Source organism: Miniopterus schreibersii (assembly GCF_964146895.1).
Source record: "Miniopterus schreibersii genome assembly, chromosome: 2".
Taxonomy (NCBI): Eukaryota; Metazoa; Chordata; class Mammalia; order Chiroptera; family Miniopteridae; genus Miniopterus; species Miniopterus schreibersii.
This window is the reverse complement of record NC_138102.1, coordinates 154,992,375-155,017,969: the sequence shown is the minus strand read 5'-3', so window position 1 is coordinate 155,017,969 and position 25,595 is coordinate 154,992,375. Positions and strand designations below refer to the sequence as shown.

Here is a 25,595-nt window from a genome sequence, read left to right as displayed (position 1 = left end):
GGTAGAAGTCTGTGTCTGAGCACCTAGAGATATGACACCGGATGAGAAGTAATAGTTTAGGAAAGCTCTCAGGGTCACAAAATCCAGAACACAGACCGGGGATATCTCATGAGTGTGGTTGCCGCTGTTTACCTGAGCATCCTGTGTGCCTGGAACTTTAATTACATTATTTATCACCTTAAAACAAGGTTTCCCAAAATGTGGTCCATGAAACACAGTGCTGTGAGCACAGAAGTAGCTCTGGGGTCAAATAAGTGTGAGAAACTAAGTGTGCTATTTCCACCCCATCAAAGAAATTAGATTATTAAAGGTCCCTAAAGTACAAACATAAGCAAAAAATAAATAAATATTTGCAACCACAAAGCCTTACTGAAAGCACTTAAGATAAGAATACGTAATAAACACTAGAAATGGCATCTACATTCTCTGAAATTTTGAGAAACTTTTGTTAACAGAAACAAGAGAGACAAGATGGTCGCTCAAATACACAAAGTGAAGAATATTTTTCTACAAGTGGGGATCCAGGAGGACGTTTCCACGCAGAGGCCAAGGGACCATGTAAAGGCAGAGCTTGAAGACGAAGAGATATAATTCTCTGTCTTGCTGCTCAAAGAAATCCTGAGCTCCTTAGCAGACTGCCAAAAGAGGCACTCAGAAGAAGTTTTTGAAAAGGCAAGAGAAAACACAGGGGTATTCTGAGTAGAGAAGACGCTGCACGAGGGAGCTGTTTGGCAGTAGAGAGACTCCCATCAGATGGCCTCGATCAGTTCAGTGATGTGGGAGGCCTGGTCACTGCGGTCAGAGGGGGCCAGCAGCATTCGGGAGGGGGGCAGAGTGGGAAAGGCACTGAGCGAGACAGAGCACAGCTGTTCAGGCCCATATGTTTGGGAGTCAACAAGAGATGCATAAAGTTATGCTGAGTTAGAGAACCAAATGTGAAGGATAGTCCATAGAGTGGTGCTTAAGGGCACGGTCCCAGGAGAAAGACTACCCAGGTTTGGGTTTGAATCCCAGATCTGACCCTTTCCAAAAGGTGGTAGGAATTAACTTAGCTAATAGATGTAGAACACTTAGGAGAGTGCCTGGCACATTAGCAAGCACTCGGTAAGCGTTAGCTATTATTGTTGTTGCTGAAGTTGGGGTGGAACCACTCATACAAGAATCTTGAGATTTTTCTTAAAGAAACATGAGGTTACCTGGGACAACCAAAGGTAGGATCATAGTCATGATATGAGTCATGAACCCAAGGTTGAGGATAGGCCCAGCAGGCACTGTGAGATGTCACAAGACAATGGAGTCTGGATTCCTAACTAGGTACAGAACAAAAGTGAGACATCTGAGCTTCCGCACTTAGCTGAAGAAATACTCAGTGTGATGACAAGACCTAATATGTTGCCATCAAAATCATGGTTACCACATACGCATTCTTTCAATTCCTTTGACAAAAACAGTTTTGAGCACCTACTTTGTGACAGCCACTCTTCTAGTGCTGGGGATACAGCAGTCAACAAAACACACAAACATCCCTGTCCCATGGAGCCTACATTCTAGTGGAAGCTTTACCTAAACTCCTTCCTCACATTATTGCCTTTATCTCCTTAACAAACCAATTAGGTAGATATTTTCAAACCCATTTTTTCAGACAAAGAAATTAAACTCTGTCCCAAACCAAATAACTAATAAATTGCAAAGCTGGGTTTCAAACACTGATCTAATTTTAAAGTTTATGCTTATAAAATCTGCTCTGTATTTCATTTCTATGCTGCTGAATAATTTTGGTAGGTGCAGAGGAAAGCCTAAGGGTTGAGGAGCTTAAGACCTGTAAGGTCTGACTGTTAGGCCCCTTCCATGGGTGCTGAGTTCCCCAAGAAAGATGGGAGAAGCTGAGGTACAGAGGGAAATGTGACCTTGGCACTGAAGTCCTGGGAAAAGTGAGAGTGAGTTGTGGAGAGTGGTAAGAGGAAGTGTGGATTTCAAAGCCAAGTAGGTGACAGAGTCATGAAGTAGGAGCAGCCTTGGGTTGCAAGATCAACTGCTTCTTTTTGTTCCTGCTCAGTGGGGAAGGAGTGGGAGAAGTCCTGTCCTCCCTTGTAGAAAGTCTCAGATGCTTTGTTCAGGCAAGGAGATGAAAGAGGCAGGCATGGCAGAAACAGCTGAGGTTGGAAGAGCATCCAGGAGCATCATGTCAGAGGCTCCTAGATGGACGGACAGAGGGCTGGGGTGGGAGAAGGACTTCGTTTTCAAAGAGTTGGCAAGGAAGCTGGGAGACAGGCTGGAGACGCAGGCTAACGGGGGAGCAGGAGAGCACCGCCTCCCTGGAACACTGGGAGAGGGGGTTGAAGGCTGCATGAGCCACATTCCAAGTGGAATGTCAGACAGGGCAAGCCCAACTGCAGACTTACCTGCCTGGGTGTGTACCACTCATTCATGGCCTTTGGTGCTTGGAAAGGAACGATCTGGCATCCCCAGAACCTTCCAGAGAAACTTGACTGTTGCTAGTATACAACACTGAATTCAGAGGTACCTGTGATTGCCACACTGGGAAGAGCAAGGATATTATCAGGTATACACTATTTCACAGCTGTTCCATTTCTTTATAACCTTGCTAGGAGCCTATGGTGACATCAAATCCTTGCTTTAAAATTTCTGAGACTCCTAGCTAGCAGGTATGGAAGGGGGTGATCTTGGTAGTCTGACCTGGAGGAAATTCCCCTCAAAATATAAGTTAGAGATTTCATTAGCTGTCTTTTAAAATAGTTGATCTGATCTTTTTGACTAATGCTTCTCCAAATTTGTAATTTTAAAGGTTTTGTTGAAGTGGGGGTAAGGAGGGGTGATTCATTCTAGTTGTACCAAATACTCCTAGAGGTCAGTGGTGTAAACATGTAGGGATGAAGAGATGGGGTGTAGGGAGAAGAGAGATTCTAGTTTATAAGGTCTAGAGTGCAAGTACTTCTAAACTTTAATATGTATATGAATCACCTGGGATCCTGTGAAAATGCAGAGGCTGAGTCAGTGAGTCTAAGGTGGGACCTGTGATCTGCACGTTTAGCCAGCTCCCAGGTGCTGCTGGTGGTCTGCAGACCAGGCTTCTGAGCAGCACGGACCTACACTGCATAACTAGTCCAAAGTCAGCTTCAAAAGGTGGCTTGTGTTTGAGATAAGAAGGCTAGGAACAAATTCATGAAAACATATTGGACATTTAATGTTATAATAGTAGGATAATTGTAAAACTTACAGCCAGAATTGGCAGATTTAAATCCTGATTCTACCATTTTCTAGCAATAAAACTTTGGTCAAATCATGGATCATCTCTGGGTCTTGGTTTCCTCATCTGAAGAAATGGAGGCGATAGGATCTGTCCGGGTTGCCTGACCCCAGGGTGGATGAGAGCATTAAATGAAACAACTTAGTGAAAATGCTTCATCAACTGAAAGTGCTGTCCACGTATTTCCATTATTATTATTATTATTATTATTATTATTAATTTTAAGCTAAAGAAACCTTACTAATAGCTCCCACTTCCACTGTTTGTATTTTACTAGGTAACACTGCCAAGTGTTTGCATTCGTCTGATGCTGCCTTAAGCAGAGCAAGGGTTATTTGGCTTACTCTCCACAACTCTAATAACATCAGCAGCACAATGTTAGCTGCATTTTACAGATGATGAAAGTAAGACTTAGGGCATTAAGATTATGCGTAGGTGCTAAGTGTTGATGCTCTGATCTGAACTCAGCCTGACTCTCCAAAGCTCAGGCTCTCATTTTCGATCTCCAGTTGACTCACTGGAACAAACACCCAGCGTCACAGAAGATGGCGATGGTTTGGAATAGCAGTTGGCCGCCTGTTTCAGCGAAGGGCAACGTATTAAATATTTTAGCCTTTGCATACTAGGTAGTAAATATTTTAGGCTTTGCATGCCAAATTTAGGTCTTTTGCAACTACTCAGCCCTGTCGCTGAGGCACAAAAGCAGCCATAGACAATCCGTAAAGGAATGGGTGTGGCTGTGTTCCAATAAAATGTTATTTACAGAAACAGGTGGCAGGATGGATTTGGCCTGTGGGCTACAGTTGCTGATTCCTGGTCTAGAAAATTCAGACTTGTCCAATAGGGTGGCTATTTAGATTTAAACTTAAATTAAAAATTCAATTTCTCAGTTACATTAACCACATCTCAAGCGCTCAATGCACACACGTGGCTAGTGCCTGCTGCTTTGAACAGTGCCGAGGACATTCCCATCATCACAGGAAGTTCCACTGGAGAGCCCTGGTCTAAGCCATCTTTGGGGGTCAGGGAGAAATCTCCTGCAAGTAGCCCTAAGGACATGAAGTTCTGGGTCCTGGCTTTGCTAGTTCACCAGCTATATGAGTCTTGGCAAATCACATTGTCTCCCAGAGCCTCGGTTACTGCACACATAAAATGGGGACTCTACCTTCCTCACTGTGCTGCTGTGGGCACTAAATAAGAAAATATGTGAAAAGTGCTTTGTAATCTTTTAGGAGCTACACAAACACAAGCCATCATTAGGATTCTAATTGTTACTCAAACTGTGAGAAAATATATGGAGGCAGAATTTGTGTAGGTAGCTGGATTGAGAGAATTATATTTTCTTTTAAATCACCCAGTGGAATCTACTGGGATGTCAGAGAGTTACCAGAATAAGGAAATCTCATTATTTGAACAGGAAAGAGGTACGAAAGCAGGCAGATTTCAGAGGCCATTCATCTTTCAGAGCTTGGAATTGCTTTAGTAATGCTTATCACCTCCAGGAAACAGATGCAACTGTCCAGATGGGAGCTGTGATGAAGCTGGGCAGGTCTCAGTGTCCTTCCTGAAAGAGACCAAAGGTTTATTCTTCTCTGTCAAACTCCAAGTTAAAGAGGGTGGAGCTTTTTCCCGCTGCTTCTCTTTCCAGGGGTCCCCTCTGCACCGCAGCCACTGTGCACCTTCACGTGGGCCAGAACACAGCTCAGCTTTTCCAGAGTGACAGGCCCTCGGTTACCCAGATGGTTCCAGTCTCTCGGTGGCTCCCCATGCCTCTTTCCTCCCTCCTCCTGTTCCTAATCCCAGCTATAAATCACCTTCCCAGGGAAATCCCTGCATGATATCATTTCCCTTCCCACCAGTCTGCAGGCCCCTCTGGCCCTCGGGATTCTGTGTCTCAGGGTCCTGGGTTCCAGGCTACTCTCCAGTTCTAGGCCATCTTACTATTGTCACCCATTTGAGTACACAGAGGCGGTTTCTCCCTGTTTGGGGCTGGGTACAACCCTTCTGATTTCTGTCAATAACTGGAAGTTATGTTTGTTTCATATTCTTTTTTGTAGCTTTTCATATGAGCTTCCTGGAACTCGTCTCTCACCTCTCTACCTTCTCTCCTATTTCCTTTCACTTTAGTTTTTCTCACTCCTTAAGTCCTCTAACATCTCTTCTCTGCTCCCCAGCTACACTTGCCTATCTGGCTTGGATGAAGGTTCCTGCTCTCACACGGCCAACTAGGGATGGTGTACATTTAGAAAAGTAATTTGGGAATATTCTTCTAAATTCTTAAAAATCTGTATTTGTATTCTCAGTCGTTCCACTTCCAGGGAAGTGTCCTAAGTAAATTATAGAGATGCACTAAAAATGACTAAATAAGGATATTTATTGCTGCATTATTTATAATCGTGAAAAATTAGAAAAAAACTAATTGTCAACAATAGTAAAAGAATTAGAAAAAACACCAAATTTAAAAATGAAAAGATATATACCAATATATTAACAGTGGTTTTGTTTGTATACTTCTAAGGTATCTATGGTTATCCCTGAAGCACTAGTGATTTTTCTTTTTTGTCATTTTCTATTTTTTACAATGTGCATATATATACTCAGAAAGAGGTTATACAAATAAAGGTACCCCCACCCCCACCCCCAGCCTGCCTATTTTCTATTGCTCACTAATACTTCCATTCAAGGATCCAAAATGCACATTTACCGGCTCAGACAACCCTCATGTTAATCAGAAAAGTCCTTAGGGAGAGCCACCCACAAGACTTTCCCATATATATTTGAGCAGAGAAACCCTAAAAGCTTATTTTGGGGTCCCTTCCAATTGACAGCCAGTTTTGGAAAGAGACGGGTTAAGGCCAAATCCTCTAAACAAGCCTGCTATCAGCATAGGGAATATAGTTGCCAATCTGCCATGAAACCCCTCTTGTCATTAATGCTGAAGAAATGGCTCTCATGAAGCTAAGTGACAAGACATCTCTGCAGATGGAGGAGTTGGGAAGGAACAGCAGCTGACCGAGAAAAACAATGGCTTTCTCTGAAATAGTGATGAGGATGGAGGTCCAACGGAGAAGCAGGTCAGGGCTGAGCTCTCAGGAAGAGTTTCTGGGGTCATTTCTGAGACTTTATGGGGCCAGTAGGATGCAAACAATGACATTTCCAAGTTCAGGGTTGGGGTTGACAATCTTCTCTGCCATTCATATTTTGACCTTATGAATATTTATCGTGATAGGACCTGTGAAATATTAACTGGGCCCACTATCATAAACTAGGCAGGTGTCAGTTGAAAAGAAGTGGTCAAGACTCTAGTCTCAATTTACAAAAATACTTTGTTTTGTGCTTTCATTATCTTCACTTGCTAAAGATATAAACTATTTAAAGTACTTCCCAGAGTAGAGGAAGTACAAATATTTATGTAAGTACATGAGTGCATTTCTTTTTTTTTTCTTTTTCTTTTTTTTTTTTTTTAATATATCTTTATTGATTTCAGAGAGAGGAAAGGAGAGGGAGAGAGAGAGAGAAACATCAATGATGAGAGAGTCATTGATCGAGCCCACAACCCGGGCATGTGCCCTGACTGGGAATCGAACCCTGATCGCCTGGATCCCAGGTCGACTCTCAACCTCTGAGCCACGCCTGGCCAGGCATGAGTGCATTTCTTAATACCTGATTAAAATAATAAAAACCAACAGTCACCCCTGGCGGGGTGGCTCAGTGGGCCGGAGCGTTTTCTCGTTCACCAAGAGGGTGCAGGTTCGCTTCCCGGTCAGGCACACACCCAGGTTACAAGTCTGATCGCCAGTCGGTGAGTACAGGAGGCAACTAGTCAGTGTTTCTCTCTCACATCGATGTTTTGGTTTTTTTCTCTCTCTCTTTCTCTCCCTTCCTCTTTCTCTAAAAGTCAATAAAAACATATCCTAGGGTGAAGATTAAACAAACAAAACAAAACAATGGTTAACAACTTTTTAAACAGGAAGAACTTTTTTAAAGTAGAAGATTTTCCAGAACCCCTCATATGTCAAAAAAGCTATTATGATGTTAAAGATGTTTTAAAATGCATTTATAGTTTCTTAATAACAGTAGCATATACCTTTGGAAACTTTGAGCAGTATTTATTCCCATAAGCAACACTTATTCTGCCTATAGAAATGTATACAGATTGCAGGACCCTTTCTAGGCAGGGTGGCTATGGAGCGCCCCCCGCCTCAGAATTCAATACCCACAGACCGGGAACCACGGCCATCGGCCTCCATCATAAGTATGTTGTGATTCATTCAGAGGTACATGTGAGCGTGCATGTGTGTACATATATAGGGTGTCCCAAAAAATGTATCCACACTTTGAATAATTATAAAGGCAGTGTTTGAACTTCAACTGTGTTTTCAAACTTCCAGTAGCATTTTAGGATGAATTTCCTTTGTTCAAAGCTTAGTCTGGCTGAAAAGAAAGAAACATTGGGCTATCAGCTGTTAAAGTGTGTATACATGTTTTTGGGACATCTTGTATACACATATATGCACTCCAGAAAAATAACAATAGTCCAATAGGGAATGGGCAAAGGACATAGACACAACTATCATACAAAAGGAAATACAAATGAGTTTTATAAATATATGCAAAGATGCTCAACCTCACCCATAAAATAAGATGCCAGTTTAAGTATACCAGATTGGCAGAGATTAAAAACTTGAATAATATATGATTGTAGAAAAAGAGTGGGAAACAGGCACTCTCACCATTTTTGCTGGATGTGCAAATGGAGTCAACCTTTTTAAAGCATAATTTGTTAAAATCTATCAACATTTAAAATATACATATCTATTGACCCAGCAACTCTATTTTTAGGGTTCTTCAATAGGTGTACATATACACATGGACTCTTAAGTGTATAGGAATATTCATTGCCTCATTATCTGTAGTAGCAATCGACTGGAAACAATCTACATGCCCATTAATAAAGAATTGATTAGCAAATTATTAGACAGCCAGCCCCAGGAGGGAATAACCATTTCTAAAATGAGGCAGCTTTGTGTGTACTAATATGAAATGGACTCCAAGATAGGTTATTAACAAAGAAATAGTGTGTATAACGTCTTCTCATTTGTATTTTAAAAGGCATATGTATATTCATATAAACATAGCTGCTTATTTATGTATAGAATCTCTGTGGAAGAAGAAAGAAGAAACTAATAAATGTTGTGGGAAGGACATCTGGGATCAAGATGATATGGTAGACTTACTCCTTTCTGTATGGTCTTTTGAACCATAAGACACTTTTTAACTCAAATTTTTTAAATGGACATTTATTTATTATTCGTTTATTTTACACACACATTTGCCTGTGAGCACACACACAAGGGGGCACAGCTACAATGGCTTTGGAATTTCAAAGAAGTTGAAATTGTAGATGCTTTTTGTCCGCAAAGAGGTAGTTAGTACAGTGGAATCATATAATACTTGGGAAATCCAGCCTTGGTTTCTTCATCTATACATGTGATAATAATCCTTGTATCACTGGTGAGGTGTCACTGGGTTGTGGAAGTAACAGTGGTAAGGACTAGATATTTCTTAATCTGAACCCAAGACCTGGATATGATGGAAAGAGCCATGGTCTTGGAATCAGAAAAATGAGTCCAAGTTCTAGTCCGTATACTTACTAGCCACATGTATTGGTTTCCCGTGGTTGCTGTAACAAATTACCACAACAAGCAGTGTATTAGAACAACAAAAAAAGGATTCTCTCAGAGTTCTGGAGGCCAGGGTTCTGCAACCCAGGGGTCAGCAGAGCCATGCTCCTTCAGAAGGCTCTAGGGGAGAACTCTTCCTTGCCTCTCAGCTTTTGGTGGCTCCAAGTTCTCCTTGGCTTGTGGATGCCTCTGTTTTCACATGACCTTCTCCTCTGTGTTTGTGTTTTCTCTTCCATCTCTCGTTAGGACACCTGTCATTGAATTTAGAGCCCACCCAGGTAATCCAAAATAATCTCATCCCAAGATCCTTAAGTTACATCTGCAATGACTCTTTTTCCAAGTAAGGTCACATTGATAGGGTCTTAATATTAGGACATAGACATATCTTTCTGAGGCAACCACTTAACCCACTCACCCCATGATCTTGGGCAAATCACTAAATGTGAATACCTACCTTTATCCACCTCAAGTCTATCATGAGAATTAAAAGAAATAAAGTGCATGAAATATATTTGTAAAGAGTTATATGGATGTTAGTTATTCCTACTGACTTGGCCAATCATTTATACAAAGATTTCAATAAGAGATTGATCTCCACTCCAACTTTTTCTCCTTTCAGTTTAAAAACAGTTTTGCTGAAACACAAGAATTTCAGACAAATTTTTTTCAAAGGGAAGGAGAAATATTTCACAATGTAGTTACTGAAGATAAGAAATGTTTGGAGATAAATCATTTTCAGCTGTGTGCAGGCACAGACTTGAAAGACCAGAAAAGGCCTTGAATGTTTTTTTAGAACAAGGCAAAGAGTAAAGAAACAAAGAAATAAATTTTGTATGGAAAACCGATAGAGTAAGCTTTTCCCTCCAAACTCATTATTAAAAAAAAACACAAACAGCCCTGGCCGGGTGGCTCAGTTGGTTAGAGCATCATCCCAACATGCCAAGGTTGTGGGTTTGATCCCCAGTCAGGGCACATACAAGAGGCAACAAATGAATGCATAAATGAGTGGAATGGCAAATCAGTGTTTCCCTCTATCCCTCTCTCTCAATCAATAAAAAAAAATAAAGTAAAAAACTTAAAAGAATTATATCATGATTACTCATGGTCTCACACTTATATTTTAAAGTTGTTGCGATTTGTCACATTTGCTTTATATTTATATATGTTAGTAGATGTAATATTCTGAACCACTTAAAAGTAGGTCAAAGCATGACACTTCATTCCTGTTTACTTCAGACGGCATCTTTAAAAAATCTTTCTTCTACATAACCAAAATACCCTTATCACATTAGAAAATTAGCCGTAATTTAATAAAAGAATCTAATATTCTCAATTCTCTCAATATTCTAATTTTCTCAGTTGAGCTCCAAATAGTTTTTTGTGGCTGTATTTTTTTAAACCAGCATCCAAACAAGATCTATGCAATGCATTTGGTTGTTATATCTCTTTAGACTCTCTTAATATAGAACAGCCCACCCCGCCACACACACTTTTTTTTCCTTGACACTGACTTTTTTGAAGAGGCCAGTCATTTTATTTGAGTGGAGTGCTGGAGTCCATGGACAAATGGAATTCTATTACTCATCAGCACTGAAAAGAGCTGTGTGTGTGGCCACTGAGGTTCTACATGTCCCTGCCCCAGCCTTCCTCTGTCAACAGAGCAGGAGAGCATGTCTGCTTACCTTGCAAATGCATTAGAAGGCTCCAGCCTCAGAGAGGGCTATGTGCCGGCCCCCAGAGAGAGGGCATGGGTGAGCTAGGGGGACCACCACCTGTTGTGAGAGCCCTTTTGTTCTGCTTTGCTTCTTTCAAGATCATTATTGGGACATGTTGGAGCTGGAGGCTGAGCATGACCAAGGCCTGCAGAGTAAACAAGACGAGCAACAAACACATCATGTTCAACGTGAGGATCCTAAGGTGGCCACATCTTTGCAGTTTTCAGAGGAGAACGTCCCTGAACTGTAAGCCCTGATGTATGCAAACGGGAACATATAATCATGTTTTGTGGAGGGGAAAATGAACAGCAGAGAACTTAGGGAAAGCCTGGAAGATTTAAAATCCATACATGAATTAAACCTGGAAGCACTCATGTGCACAAGTAACTACCTACACATTCCAGCAGGAATGCAGAGTAAGGATATTTCTAAGGACATAGGCAAAGCCGTACCACTCAGATAATTTTCTAGATGTGAAAAGTATTATAATTATCATTAAAAATATATTGTTAGGCCCTTATAGGCCCTTTCCCTACTGTATATCTCTCCATCCCCCTAAGATGTCACCACTATCCTGAAATCAATACTTAACATTCACTCTATGCAGGGAAATTAAAAATATATCTATTGTTTTTACTAAATATTAAATAGGCTTTATTTTCTCCATTCTTGAAAAGATCTGTTAAAATGGATATCAAATACATTCCCAAACTTCTTTCTTGAGGCCTAACTGCCTATTGGGCCTATTTTGATGACAGAAAAGCAAACCAACTTGCCATTCAAAGGAAGAGGGTTTGGACCATGTGAGAGGTTTCCCATTTTTTACCTTAAAACTGATCGTAATAATATTTCTGCAGGAGTCAGGAGAACATGTTTTTCCAGCTAAACCACTGGAATACACAGATGGGTCTACAAGCAAAAGAACTCGGAGCTGATCACGTGGGCTGGATGAAGAAAATTAGCCATATTATACAAAAAGTAAACCTAACAGAAAACACAATGAAGAGGTAACTGTAGAGTGCTGGGGTTGGTGAGAAAATAATTAAAATTTTCATAGCTTCAGAAATTTTAGAAACTCTGGGTTTAAGGTGGTTGAGTCTTTAGGATAAGAAGTGTAAAGCCTTATGATTAGAAGTTAATGTCACATCTGTCAGAGTGGCCATCACTAATAAATCAACAAACAACAAGTGCTGGCGAGGGTGTGGAGAAAGGGGAGCCCTGGTGCACTGCTGGTGGGAATGCAGACTGGGGCAGCCACTGTGGAAAGCAGTGTGGAGGTTCCTCAAAAAATTAAATATGGAACTGCCTTATTTAAAATTAAATATGGAACAGCGATTCCTCTTCTGGGAATATACCCAAAGAAACCTGAAACACTAACTTGAAAGGATATATACACTCCTGTGTTCATTTAGCATTATTTACAATAGCCAAGATTTGGAAGCCGCCCAAGTACCCGTCAGTAGGTGAGTGGATAAAAAAGCTGTGGGACATTCACACCATGGAATACTGCTTGGCCATTAAAAAAAAAGGAATCTAACCTTTTGTGACAGCATGGATGGACCTGGAGAGTATTATGCTTAGTGAAATAAGCCAGTAAGAGAAAGATAAGTACCATATGATTTTACTTATATGTGGAATCTAATGAACAAAATAAACTGACAAACAAAATAGAAACAGACTCACAAATACACAGGACAGACAGCTGTCAGAGGGGAGGTGGGTTGGGGGACTGGGTGAAGGTGAAGGGATTAAGCAAAGAAAAAAAATTCCCTGGCCGGGTAGCTCAGTTGGTAAGAGCATCAACCCTTACTCAAAAGGTTGTGGGTTCCAGTCCAGTCAGGCACATGCCCAGGTTGCGGGCTCGATCCCCAGCAGGGGGCACGCAGGAGGCAGCTGATTGATGTTCCTCATCGATGTTTCCATCTCTGTATCCCTCTCCCTTCCTCATTCTCTAAAATCAATAAAAACATATTTAAAATAAATAAATTTAAAAAACGATTCAACCTGTTTGACATGAAAAAAATTAAATTATATTTATTTAATGCATATCTGAATTTAAATGCAATATTTAAAGATGAAACAGAAAAAAATTAAATTGTTATCTACCCAATCACTGGTATGAAGAGAATGGAGTTTGGAGTCAGAAGGAGCCAGGTTTGACACTGATAATGACATTTCTTGGATAAGTTAATCAACCTTTTCTAACTCTTGACTTTTATCTTCTATAAAAAAGAGACTAATGACAGCCACCTCATTGATTTCTTGTGTCTGGTACACAATAAACAATAAACGCAAGCTATTCTTAGAAATAAATTCCTCTGGTCTTCTCAACCATCCTACCACATTCCAAACTCTTTCCCACTGCAGGGCTACTCTTTTGTAGACGTTTTCTCACCTTTCAGTTAAATACCTTCACATGGAGCTAAAAACATCACCATGCCTGTCAGTTAAACATCTCCTCCCACCAGCCTTTTCCTGACCATCCTATCCAAAATAGTTCTGTTTTCTTCCAATGCACTAATATTTGCTTTTTAAAAGAGCCTGTGGTTTTCATTCAAATCCTATACATTAAATTTTCTTCCCATTTTGAAAATTAAAGCATAATTTACATACAGTAAAATTATGTTGCTCTGCAAGTTTTGAAAAATGTATTAAAAAAATTGTATTGCTCTGCAAGTTTTGGAAAATGCATACAGTTGTATAGCTGCCACAGTGAAGACATGGAACACTTCCGCCACCCACCACATCCTTTTGTAGTTAACCGCTCTCCCCTGGCTAAGCTGCTGGCGACCACTGATCTGCTCTCTGTCCCTACCGTTTCCCTTTTCCCGTCTGTCACATGAATAGAACGATGCAGTATGCAGCCTTCTCAGTCTATCTTCTTTCACTTAGTCTAATGCATCTGAGATTCACCCATGTTGCTGCATGCATCAATAGTTTGTTTCCTTTGTTGTTACCTAAATATACCATGGTTTATCCATTCGCTAATGGAAGCACATTTTAGGTTTCTCTGGAAATAAAGACACTATAAAAATTCACATACAGATTTTCGGCTATTCAATTTATTTTAATTTTATTTTTGCTTTTAAATTACATAGATTTTAGAATCAGTTTGTCAACTCTGCTGTGATTTTTACTAGAACTACCATTAATCTATAGATAAGTTTGGGAAGAATTAACATTTTAGTAATATTGACTCCTCCAATTAATGACTAGAGTATATCTATTTACTTAGATCTTTGATTCCTTCTATCAGTGTTGTATAGTGTTCAGTGTACAAATATTTTAGATTTCTTTAGATTTATGCCTATGTTTTCATGCTCTTGGTACTATTATAAATGGTACTTAAAATTTTTCAATTTCTAATAGTTAATTGCTATTATGTAGAAATACAGTTGATTTTTGTATATTAACCTTGTGTCTTGTGACCTTACTTAACTCGTTTATTAGCTCCAGTAGTTTTTGTAGGTTATTTGGGATTTTCCACATAGATAACCATATCAAGTGCAAATAGACAGCTTTATACCCTCCTTTCCAATCTGTGTGCCTTTTACTTCTTGTTGTTGCCTAATTGTATTGGCCAGAACCTCTAGTACAGTGTTGAATAGGTGAAGCAACAGCAGCCAGCGGACACACTTACCTTGTTCTTACTCCTACAGGAAAAGCATCAGCTGCTTTTTAAAAGATGCCCTTTCTTAAATTGAGAGAGTCGCTTATATTCCTGGTTTACTGAGTTGTTTTTAACATCAGAATAATCTGAATTTTTTCAATAGCTTTTGATGCATCTATGAATGATCATTTAAAAAATTTGTTTATAATCTCTTGACATGGTGAATTATAATGACTAATTTTTGAATGCCAAACCAGCCTTGAATTCCCAGAATAAGCCCCACTTGCTCATAATATGATATCCTTTTTATATATTGTTGGATTTAGTTTAGTAAAGTGGAATTTTTAGATGTATGTTAATGAGAGATATTGGCCTGTGTTTTTCTTTCTTGTAATGTATAGTGTTAGTATAAGAAAAATATTTGCCTCATAGAAAAAATTGGGATGTTTTCTCACCTGTTTTATTTTCTGGATGAGTTTGTGTAGAACTGGCGTAATTTATTTCTTAAATGTTCGGTTGAATTCACCAGGAAGCCATATTGCCTGGCGACTTCACTGTGGTAAGATTTTTAATTCCTTTGTGCTATCTCTTTACAGCCCCCACCATTCATTCCCTCTCACCCCTCCCTAACCCCTGGCAACAACAAATCTGTTTTCTATAATTATGTTATTTCATGAATATTACATAAATCAAATCATGCAATATGTATCTCTTTGAGGTTGGCTTTTTCACTTGGTGTAATTTCTTTGAGGTTCACCCAAGTTGTTGCCTGTATCAATAGTCCCTTCCTTTCCATCTGAGTAGTCGTCCGTGGTATCGCTGCATATAGTTTGGTTAACCATTCACCCACCAAAGACAATTGCAAAATTTCTAGTCTTGGGCTATTATGAAAAAAACTACTTTGAACATTCCTGAACAACTTCCTGTGTGAAAGTAAGTCTTAATTTCTCAGTTGTCCAAGGGTGAAATCACTGGGTCACATGGTAAATCTGTATTTAGTTTCGTTTTAACAGGAACTGCCAAACTATTTTCCAGAGTGACTGTAGCATTTTACATTCCCACCACCAGTGTATGAATGACCCCATTTCTCCACATTCTCATCTCGCTGCCATTTGGTGTTATCACTGTTTTTCACCTTAGCTATCTGATCAGTTACACGTGGAATGATATCTCGTTGTAGTTTTAACTTGCCAATCCCTCATGGCTAGTGGTGGTAAACATCCTTTCGTGTGTTTATTTGCCATCTATACATTTTCTTGGTGAAATCTTTGTGCACGTCTTTTGTTCATTTTCTAATTGGAGGGTTTGTTTTTTAATGTTGAGTCTTGAGAGGTTTTCATATATCCTAGATATAAGATGTTTGCCAGATATGTGACATGCAAATCCATTTAAAAGTCAATGGCCAAACAAACATTTTAAATTGTAATGAGGTTTATTAATGTTCCCTCTATGGGTAGTGTTATTGGTGTCAAGTCTAAGATCATTTTGCCTAATCCTAGGTCCCAAAGATTTTCTGTGTTTCTTTTCTAGGAATTTAACTAAGCTTCCATTTTAATCATCTGCCCCTGTGTCATTAGGTCTTACATTTCTTTACTATTATCGAAATTATTTAGAGTGTTTTCACTTTTTTGAATTGCATTTATGTCTTCCAGTTCCAACACAATCACTACCCAAGAGACTTCTTATTTAGGAATAGGATTTCATTTTTTAAAGATTAAAATTGATTCTTCTAAAAAGATTAAAAAAAATTGTCTGTTAGGTGATTTTTCCTAGTCCACAGATTTAGCCCCTCTCTTGGTCTGTTTGCAGCTTATTAAATGAGGTGATGTCCTTGGAGGGCCAAATTGAAAAGCTGGAGTCACACCAGGACCTTGACCCTGACCAGGGGGTAAACATCGAGGTAGGCTGGACGATTGGAAACAACAATTGGGAAGTTGTGGGGATGCTGCCCCCCACTCCTTATATTTTTTAATAGGTCATAACAAAAATTAAAACCCATCTTCTGTCACAAGGAGGAAGGCTATTGGCAGTCAGTTCTGAGCACCTTTCGCCTGGATACCACCACTTCTATTCTCTGATAACATAAAAAGGCTAGATTTATTTTATTCTACCTAGAAAATCAGTCAGACAAATTTGATAGGTTGACATCTCGATGCGTCTTAAGATAATGATGAATACTGTAAGGGGAAACTCGTCTTCCTCTTTGTATCCCAGCACCTAACAGGACAGAGAAGATAGTCACGGAACAAATATTTCTGAAGAATCGCCTCCTCAGAGTGAGAGAGAGAGATTTGCGTGTCTTTGTTTTCTTCATTGGGAGTTCTTGCGTTGGTTTTCACTCCTAAGTTTTCCTCTTGTTTTGTCTCCTTGTGTTTCTTACAGAAAGGTCTTATTTTCTCTTTCATAAAGAGTCACAGACTGGTGTTAGAAAGGTAGTGATCAACTCTGGAAAACAATTAGACTTTAGAACCCTGGATGATACTTTTTCTGCTCTCCTGAACTTCAGGCCTTTGAAGAAAAGTCTCTAAAAAAGGAAAAAGTCTGTGTCTAGCTTCCCCCCATTTTTTATTGAAATTGCCAGCCTCTGCTTTAGCCAAAGAGTTTAAATTAAGTGGATTTTGGAAAAAGTAAAGGAGCAATAGCTCTTTTGTTGTAGGAAGGTAATGTAATTTAGGCCTCTCACATATTAAAAGCCATCTACAGATTAGCACAGATTTATTACCAAGGAAAAAATTACTTTTAGCTGTGACTTGGTCCAATTTTTCAAAGTAGCAACCCCATGATGTGCTAGTTGAAAAGTCAGGAGTTTTTTTCACTGTCCTTGGGCTTTGGAGATTGCAAAATATGAAAACAGGGAAAAAGACTAAGGTCAAGAAATACTCTGCCTGAGAAAACTTCCTGCAGAGGTCAGCTGTATTACAGGAATGTGGATTTCAGCAGGAGTCGGGGCTAGGGAGGGGTGAACATCAAAAGAGTGGGGAGGAAGATAGAAAAGCACAAAAATAAATGAGAGAGAGATAAAACACACATGCCCACACATGCACACACACAAATAAGGGCTTGGGATAATATGAAAGGGAAAGACATCACAAATATTTAGGGAGATTCTCTCTGGAGTTACACAGCTGTGTATACACTGAAAAAAATAGACACACACTTAAAAATTAAAAACAGCCCAAATATCCACCAACTGATGTGTGGACAAATTGTGGCACATGTTGTATAGTGGAATACTACTCAGTAATAAAAAGGAATGGCCTTCTTACTCATCCAACAACATGAATGGATCTCAAGTACATTATGCTAAGTGAAAGAAGCCAGACTCAGAAGATCCCATACTTCGTGATTCCAGTTACGTAACATTCTGAAAAAGGCAAAAATAGGATCAGAAAATAGGTTAGTGGTTGCTACAGTCAGTTGGGTAAAGGGAGGAAGAGACTGACAAAAGGGCACAGGAAATTTTGGGTGCAATGGAAATATTCCATACATTGTTGTGGTGCTGATTATTTGACACTGTGCATTTGTTAAAATTCATAGAATTGCGCACTTTTAAAAGGTGAGTTTTACTGTATATAAATTATAACCTCAATAAACATAACTTTTAAAAAATTGACACAAATTCTATCCTCAGTAGGTCTAATGGCTGATGGGAAAGCTTGCATAAAAACAAATGCAGTAATTTAATGAGTAAGAAATTTTAAATATAATTGTTACAGGTGCAAAGTCAGTAGGAATGGCTGTAGGTTTCCTCTAGTGAAGGGAAAAGTGAACACTGTTAGAAACAGATATGGGAACAGCAAGCAAACTTTGGGAAAGTTAAAGGAGAAATAAGTTAATGAACTTTTAAAATATCACATGAATTGGCTCATTTATTTCTCATATAGAAATGAAATGACTCAGCAAGCCATAAAAGAGGAGGGACATTTGGTAAAAAGCATTTAAACACACACACACACACACACACACACACACACACACACACACACACACACCCCAGAAACAAATGTAAAAGAGCTTTAAGCTAAGAAAAGTCCTTTGAGGTGGCTTTTGGGTGTTGCCTGCTCTTGAGGCCCCACGTCCATGAAGCTTTCTGAAATCTCCATATGAACATCTAGACTTTCATTTTGAAACTGACTCCCATCTCAGTTATCTTTGATAAATGCTGTATAAAGATATTTTCTATGTAAACAAACCAGGGCACTAAGTAAAATATGATTATTATATCACAGCTCTTTTCTAAATAAGTAAATCCCACAATTCAGGGGTTGGTAATGAATGAACTTGGTAAACATAGGTATAGACTATACATTCTCTATAGCTATTTGAAGGCAAATACTCTTATTCCTGGTATCCAACCAGTGCAATGCCTAGCTCAATGGCTTCTTACAAAGGATGTGGCTAATAATATCTTGTTGATTTAATTTAATATTGATTTTGGAGATTGGCACCCAGAACAGTAAGGGAAAAGTAGCTTCTATTAAATCTCAAACTTCTTGATCATGAACTAGCTTTCTTTTTTACAACTTTTGTTTTATGCCCTTTGTTTTAAAGGAGAAGATTATGGAAATTAAAGAACAATTAGGAGAAATGGATAACAAATTTATCCAGGTAATGATAAAAATGGCTTTATAATTAAGGAAGAAAAACAGTTTTTCAAAGAAATCTCAGAGAATTAGAGAATTCTCTTTAGAGAATTTTAGTGAATGAATCTAAAGTTCAATGAAAGATAGAATTGTGAACCTAGAAGGGAACTTACTGTCATTTAACCTATGCCCTCATTTTCAGAAACTCAGAAATATAAAGTAACTTGCCCATATTTCCAGATGAAAAGAACCAGTCTGCTCTTGCTCTCCCATGAAAAACATAAATATATGTATATATTTTAATATATCTAAATATACAAAAATATTTAATATATATTTTTAAACATATAAGTACATATATATTTTTTTCTTTTAACAAAAGTAATACATGCTTTTTTTTTTTAATTCGCACCTGAGCATATTTTTTCCATTGATTTTTTTAGAGAAAGTGGAAGGGAGGGAGGAGTGGGGAGAGATTAATCAAAGGACTTATATGTTTATAAGCATAACCCATGGACATAGACATTGGTATGGGGAAGGCCTGGGAGTGGGGTGGATGCAAGGTGGAGGGGATCAATGGGGGAAAAAAGGGGACATCTCTAATACTTTCAACAATAAAGGTAAAACAAACAAACAAACCAAAACCACTTTACAATTAAGTGGTATCAAAACGAGTGAGGTTTTTATTGTATAAACCAGAAAAACATAATTTTAATTTTACCCCAAATTGTGGGTGCTTTTTCAGGTTGATGCTTGTAATGAAGCTCATGAATTAAAGGAGAAACTCATTGCAAAAATAGAGGTAAGATTTCACTGTTACACAAGTTCAAATAATGGTAAAATAAACTGATTTAAATATAAATACAGAGGCAATTCTTTCTCTAGAATTTGAGAGTATACCACATACTGATCTCTTTTTAACCTTATTGCCATCTTCTTCCCCTCCTGGCCTTCTGCTTTGGGCCAACAGAACATCTCACAGGTCTGGCAGATTCCCAATCCCTCACACCCCTGGGCAGCTTCCACATCTCCTCTATCTGGAGCTTACCCTCCATGTATACAGATTACCCACTCTTCAAGGCTCAGCTCAAATGCCATCTCTTCCAGACCTTCCCTAATCCCCCTTAGGTAGAAAAATGACTCTGAACTCCTCCCACAAGATCTTATACATTGAGATAAATGTGAATGAATGGGTGAGTGAAACAATGAATGAATGAATCAACCGGTCACCTGCTCAGAGGTGCCTAATCATCCCACTCTCTAGAGTAGATGTCCACCACCAAATCTCAGCTACTCTGTCTCATCACCTTATTTATTTTCTCTTTAGCATGTATCTTAATCTATAATATCTAATGTGTATATGTGTTTAGCATTTAATTCCTTGTCTAGTTTGTTAAGCAAAAAACAAAACAAAACCAAACGCACATGCAATGGAACGCACATTTCTCGTTTATTTTGTTAGCCGCTGTATCCTAGAACAGTGCCTGGTAGGAGTCGCTCAAAAACATGTGTTCTACATGGATGAACAAATTGAATAGATAAATTCAGCACAAGGATAATTGTTTTCCTACATGGACAGTCCAGCAAAGATTAGCATGTGGGTTTTGCTTAATTTTATACCATGGTGCTAACTTACTCCGTGATAGCGTCTCTTTCTAATAGGCGAGAATGCCTGCCAATGGCCTCCCTGAGGGACTCACACGTGATTTGCCATGTGGGCCCCTGAGGTGTTCTAGAGGAAGAGCACTCAGCATCATCTGCAATAAGACTGGCAGACATCTAGAGTCATTTTTTAAAAATGATAGTTGATTGTTCTTCTTCCCAGAACTTTTGCAAGGACATGACTGTGCTGAATGCAAGGCTGGGGATGCGCCAAAAGCAAGAAGAGAGCACAGACTCCCAGAATTCTGAAGAAATGGGTTTGGAAGAAATGGAGCCCCTGCATCTTCAGGCTCCAGCCCCCCCTTCAGTGCAGAGCTCTCCTCCTCCCATTAAAATATGGTAAGTCAGAGAAAGGAGCTTTCGGGGGCTGGACAGAGGCCCTAACATGTATGAACTACAGTAAGATTAAATTTCTTCAAGTGTTAATTAAAAATTTGTTTCACCTCCTTTTATAAATTATTTGTGTTCTTTAAAATCATAGTATTATTTTATTTATTAATTAAGCTTATTGGGGTGACAATGGTTAATATGAACACACAGGTTTCAGGTGTGAGTTTCTATGTTACAAGATCTGTATACTGCTCTGCGTGCCCACCACCCAAAGTCATATCTTCTCCTGTCACCATATATTAGGAGCCCCTTTACCCTCAACCTCTTCCCTCTGCAACCACCACACTGCTGTTTGTGTCCATGAGTTTCAGTTTTATATCCCACACATGAATGAAATCATATGGCTCTTAGCTTTTTCTGGCTGACTTATTTCACTTAGCATGATATTCTCAAGGTCCGTCTGTGTTGTGGCAAATGGCAGTGTTTCATCCTTTCTTATGGTTGAGGAGTATTCCATTGTGTACATGTGCCACGTCTTCTTGATCCACTATTGGAGGACACTTTGGTTGTCTCCATGTCTTGGCCACCGTGAATAATGCTGCAGTGAACATAGGGGTGCATATATCTTTGCAAATACATGTTTTTGAGTTTTTCGGGTATATACCCAGGAGAGGGATTGCTGGATTGTATGGTAGCTCTATTCTTAATTTTTTGAGGAATTGCCAGACTGCTTTCCATAGTGGTTGTACCAGTCTACATTCCCACCAGCAGTGAATGAGGGTTCTCTTTTCTCCACACCCTCTCCAACACTTGTTATTGCTTGTCTTATCGATGAAGCCACTCTAGCAGGTGTGAGGTGGTACCTCATTGTAGTATTGATGTGCATTTCCCTAATTGCTAGTGAGGCTGAACATCTTTTCATATATCTGTTGGCTGTTCGTGTGTCTTCTTGGGAAGCTGTTTGTGTGTCTGTTCAGGTTCTCTGCCCACTTTTTGATTGGGTTGTTTGTTTGTTGTTGAGTTTTATGAGTTCTTTCTATATTTTGGAAATTAAACCTTTTCAGAGCTACTGTTTGCAAATATCATCTCCCACCTGGTTGGCTGCCTCTTGGTTTTGTTGTCAGTTCCTCTTGTTGTGCGGAAGTTTTTAGATACAGGCCCATTCATTTATTTTTGCCTTTACTTCCCTTGCCTTTGGGATCAAGTTCATAAAATGTTCTCTATGACCGAGGTCCATCAGTTTGATATCTGTTTTCTTCTATGTAACTTATTATTTAGGGCCTTACGTTTAGGTCTTTGATCCATTTTGAGTTAGTTTTTGTATGAGGGAACAAGCTGTAATCCAGTTTCATTCTTTTGCATGTGGCTTTCCAGTTTCCCCAGCACCATTTATTGAAGAGACTATCTTTACTCCATTGTGTGTTTCTGGCTCCTTTGTCGGAAATTATCTGCCCATATACATGTGATTTTATATCTGTTCCATATATATGTGTTTTACATGTGGCTCTCTATTCTGTTCCACTGATCTGTGTGTCTGTTTCTGTGCCAATACCATGCTGTTTTGATAGTATTCTTATTTTAGATATAGATCCATTGCATTAGATACAATACAGATATAGGTATATATGTCTTTCTTATTGCTTTAGATAACTATTTGTACGTAAATCTTTAAGGATGTTTTCTGCAAAGGCGATGCAGTCACCTCCACCAAAGAAGCATACTTGCTAAGCAGATTCAGAAACCTCTGTATGCTGAACAGGATGTCTCTCCCTTGTACAGTATTGAAGACATACATACTGGAAAATTCTCACACTTTGAATTCCTTTCTAGAGATGCCACACCATCACATATACTCCGAGTACATATACTTCTGATTCTTTATCCCCAGCCACCAACACAGGTAGAATCTTCAGCTCCCTCTTCTGTTTGTGCACTATATCTTGCATGTAATTCTGAGGTAGAGCCCACAGCATATTATTGCAATTAGTTTAAATCTGTCTCCTAATACTCCATGGGCTATTTGAAGGCAAAAATCTTGACCATTTGGGGACTTGAAATGTAAAAGATATTCATCATGCTCAACCAAAATTAGTAAGTGAGGAGTGATGTCAATGAAAATGGTGGAGTAAAGACCCCAAGAAATCAACTAGAGGGCTGAAAAAAATGAATCAATTTATTTAGAACCCTGTATATTAAGGATCCCAGTATCCAGAATATATAAAGCACTTTTACAATCCAACAACAAAAAGACAAACAACACAATTTTTTAAATGAACAAAGAAGTTGAATAGACATTTCTTCAAAGAAGATACCCAGATGGCCAACAAGCACATAAAAAAATGTTCAACATCATTGGTCATTAGGGAAATGCAAATAAAAATCAGAAGATACCACTTTACACCACTAAAATAACTATAGTTAAAAAGACAGACAATAACAAGCATGTGGAGAATTTAGAGCCCTCAGATATTACTAGTGGGACTGTAAAATGGTACAGCCACTTTGGAAACAACTTGGCAGTTCCTGAAAATGTTAATATAGAGCTACCCTATGACCCAGTCCTAGGTATGCACCCAAAAGAATTGAAGATACATGTTCATGAAACACCTGTACACAAATGTTCACAGCAGCGTTATTCATAATATTTAACAAGCAGAAACAATACAAATATCTACCAATTGATGAATAGGTAAACAAAATGTGGTATATCTATACAATGGAGTATTTTCAGCCACAAAGGAGAATAAACTACTGATATATGCAGACATAGATGACCCTTGAAAACATTATGCTAAGTGAAAGAAGTCAGACAAAAAAGACCACATACTATATGATTCTATTCATATGAAATGTCCAAAATAGGAAAACCCATAGAGATAGAAAATAGATTAGTGGTTGGAAGGCCTGGGGGTAATGGGAAATAGGAAGTGACTGTTCACGGGTACAGATTTTCTTTTGGGGTGATAAAAACTTCCTGAAATTAGATAGTGGTGATGATTGCACAAGCTTATGAATAAACTAAAAGGCACTGAATTGTATTCTTGAATAGATGTGTGAAGTAGAAGCAATTATTTGTAGAACTACCAAGAGATAGCCAGTGGCAATAATGCCAAGAAACTTGACTCAGGTTTATAGAATCCACTGAGTCGGGTCACAAAATAGATCCATAGTTAGCTTGAACTGTATTCTAGATTTTTCTCTTCTGAAATGATTTATAGATGGTGATTATCTCCAGGTAACTGGATTATCCATGACATTTCTTTTCTTCTTGGTGTTTTTCTGGATTTTCCAAATCTTTTACTCTAATCATGTATTGCATTTCTAACTAGAAAACAGTAATGGAAGGACATAAAAGCAAATAAATAAAATATATCATAGGTACAGCTCAGAAGGAGGAGTCCTCAAAGATTTGGAAAAGCCTATATTACTTTATAAGGGTAAGTCTGATGCCAGGACAAAACTGGTGATAGAGAGGCCTGAATTCCATTGGTCACATTGTATTTTGTGTCCTGAGGAAAATCTAACTACCCTGTGCCTTTGTTTTCTCCCAAATAGGTATCACATACCTCATAAGTGAGGCAAAGATGGCAATAATCTGTGAGAAGAACATTTAAGCGGAAAGAGCCCCAAAATATTGAGGGTTTCATTGTTTCAGGGCTATAGAACCTTAGGATTCCAATGCCAGTCCTAAGATGAACTTAAGTGCTCAACTACTCCAAGCTCCTTTTGCAGATGTCAACTGAGGCCAAGAGAAGTTCATTTACTTACGTGAAGTTATAGAGCTACCCTGGGTGGAGGTCCCAGGAGTCACGTCAGTGTGGTTTTCTTCACAATGTTTTTAACACATGTTTTCTTTCCTTGTAGGAAACGTGCACTGAGGATTTTCATCATATTTTATGTCCTCACCTTCACTGTACTTTCATGTTACATATTATTTTTTGATGCTACATTTATCTTTGAAAGGGTGCTCCCCACAATGCTTGGGCGGCGCAGAATGTGGGAACTACGGGAGATTATTGCACCTTTCTTAAATTTGGAAGTGGAAGACTTGTTACCTTCCTAAAGATATTGGTACCCTACTGACTTTCTCCCCAATAAAATTCTGGCTGTTCTTGTATTATGGTAGTTAACTTAGTTTTTTAAAAAAAAATACTATAGGGTGTTTGGCAAAGGACATTGTAGTCATGTGGAAATTGGTTGATCACAGACAGAAAAAATTGAAACTAGTTTGTCTCTACCCTTAAACACACAATGACTTCTAGAATCATTCCACACATCAATTAAGACATTTACTTCAAACCACTAACCTCTCTCCTCCCCCAACCCTGAGGACACTGAGACCATCAAGTATTAGTTTCCTTGGTAATTTCACCCATTTGACCTCTGATGTCTCAGAAAAGAAAGCACAGAATTCCTCTCCATTGTTTCCAATTTTACTTAAATTGGATTGGGGCCATATTTTGGGTATAGTGAACATTATTTAGTCTTAGTCCCTCCCTAACATTCATTTGTGGCTTTGGTAACAGTATCTTAATTTTGCTTTGAAAGAAGTATCTTTTTCCAGTGAGCATAATTATAAGTGGTTCCCCATTGCCCTATTAGTAAGAGTTGGAACTATGTTGAATCAGACAATCTCCAAGAATGAGAATCTTGAGAATTATATGAAGAAGGGAAATGATTGGGACTTCCATTTTGTGAACTAGCTCATATCTTTTTCTGCTTAAGTTAGTCAGAGTTGGTTCG

The 25,595-nt window shown here is 38.8% G+C and overlaps 1 protein-coding gene across 1 annotated transcript; it reads left to right on the top strand.

Moving 5' to 3' along the window:
- Positions 1 to 6,211: 6,211 nt before the first annotated feature.
- Positions 6,212 to 24,915, top strand: SMCO2 (single-pass membrane protein with coiled-coil domains 2; the record flags this gene model as incomplete). Its single annotated transcript, XM_081127798.1, is given in 9 exon segments — positions 6,212 to 6,268; positions 6,271 to 6,301; positions 10,766 to 10,913; positions 11,525 to 11,674; positions 16,087 to 16,177; positions 18,829 to 18,885; positions 19,606 to 19,662; positions 20,686 to 20,861; positions 24,717 to 24,915. Coding segments are annotated over 9 exon segments (966 nt in total).
- Between the last annotated feature and the right edge of the window lie 680 nt (positions 24,916 to 25,595).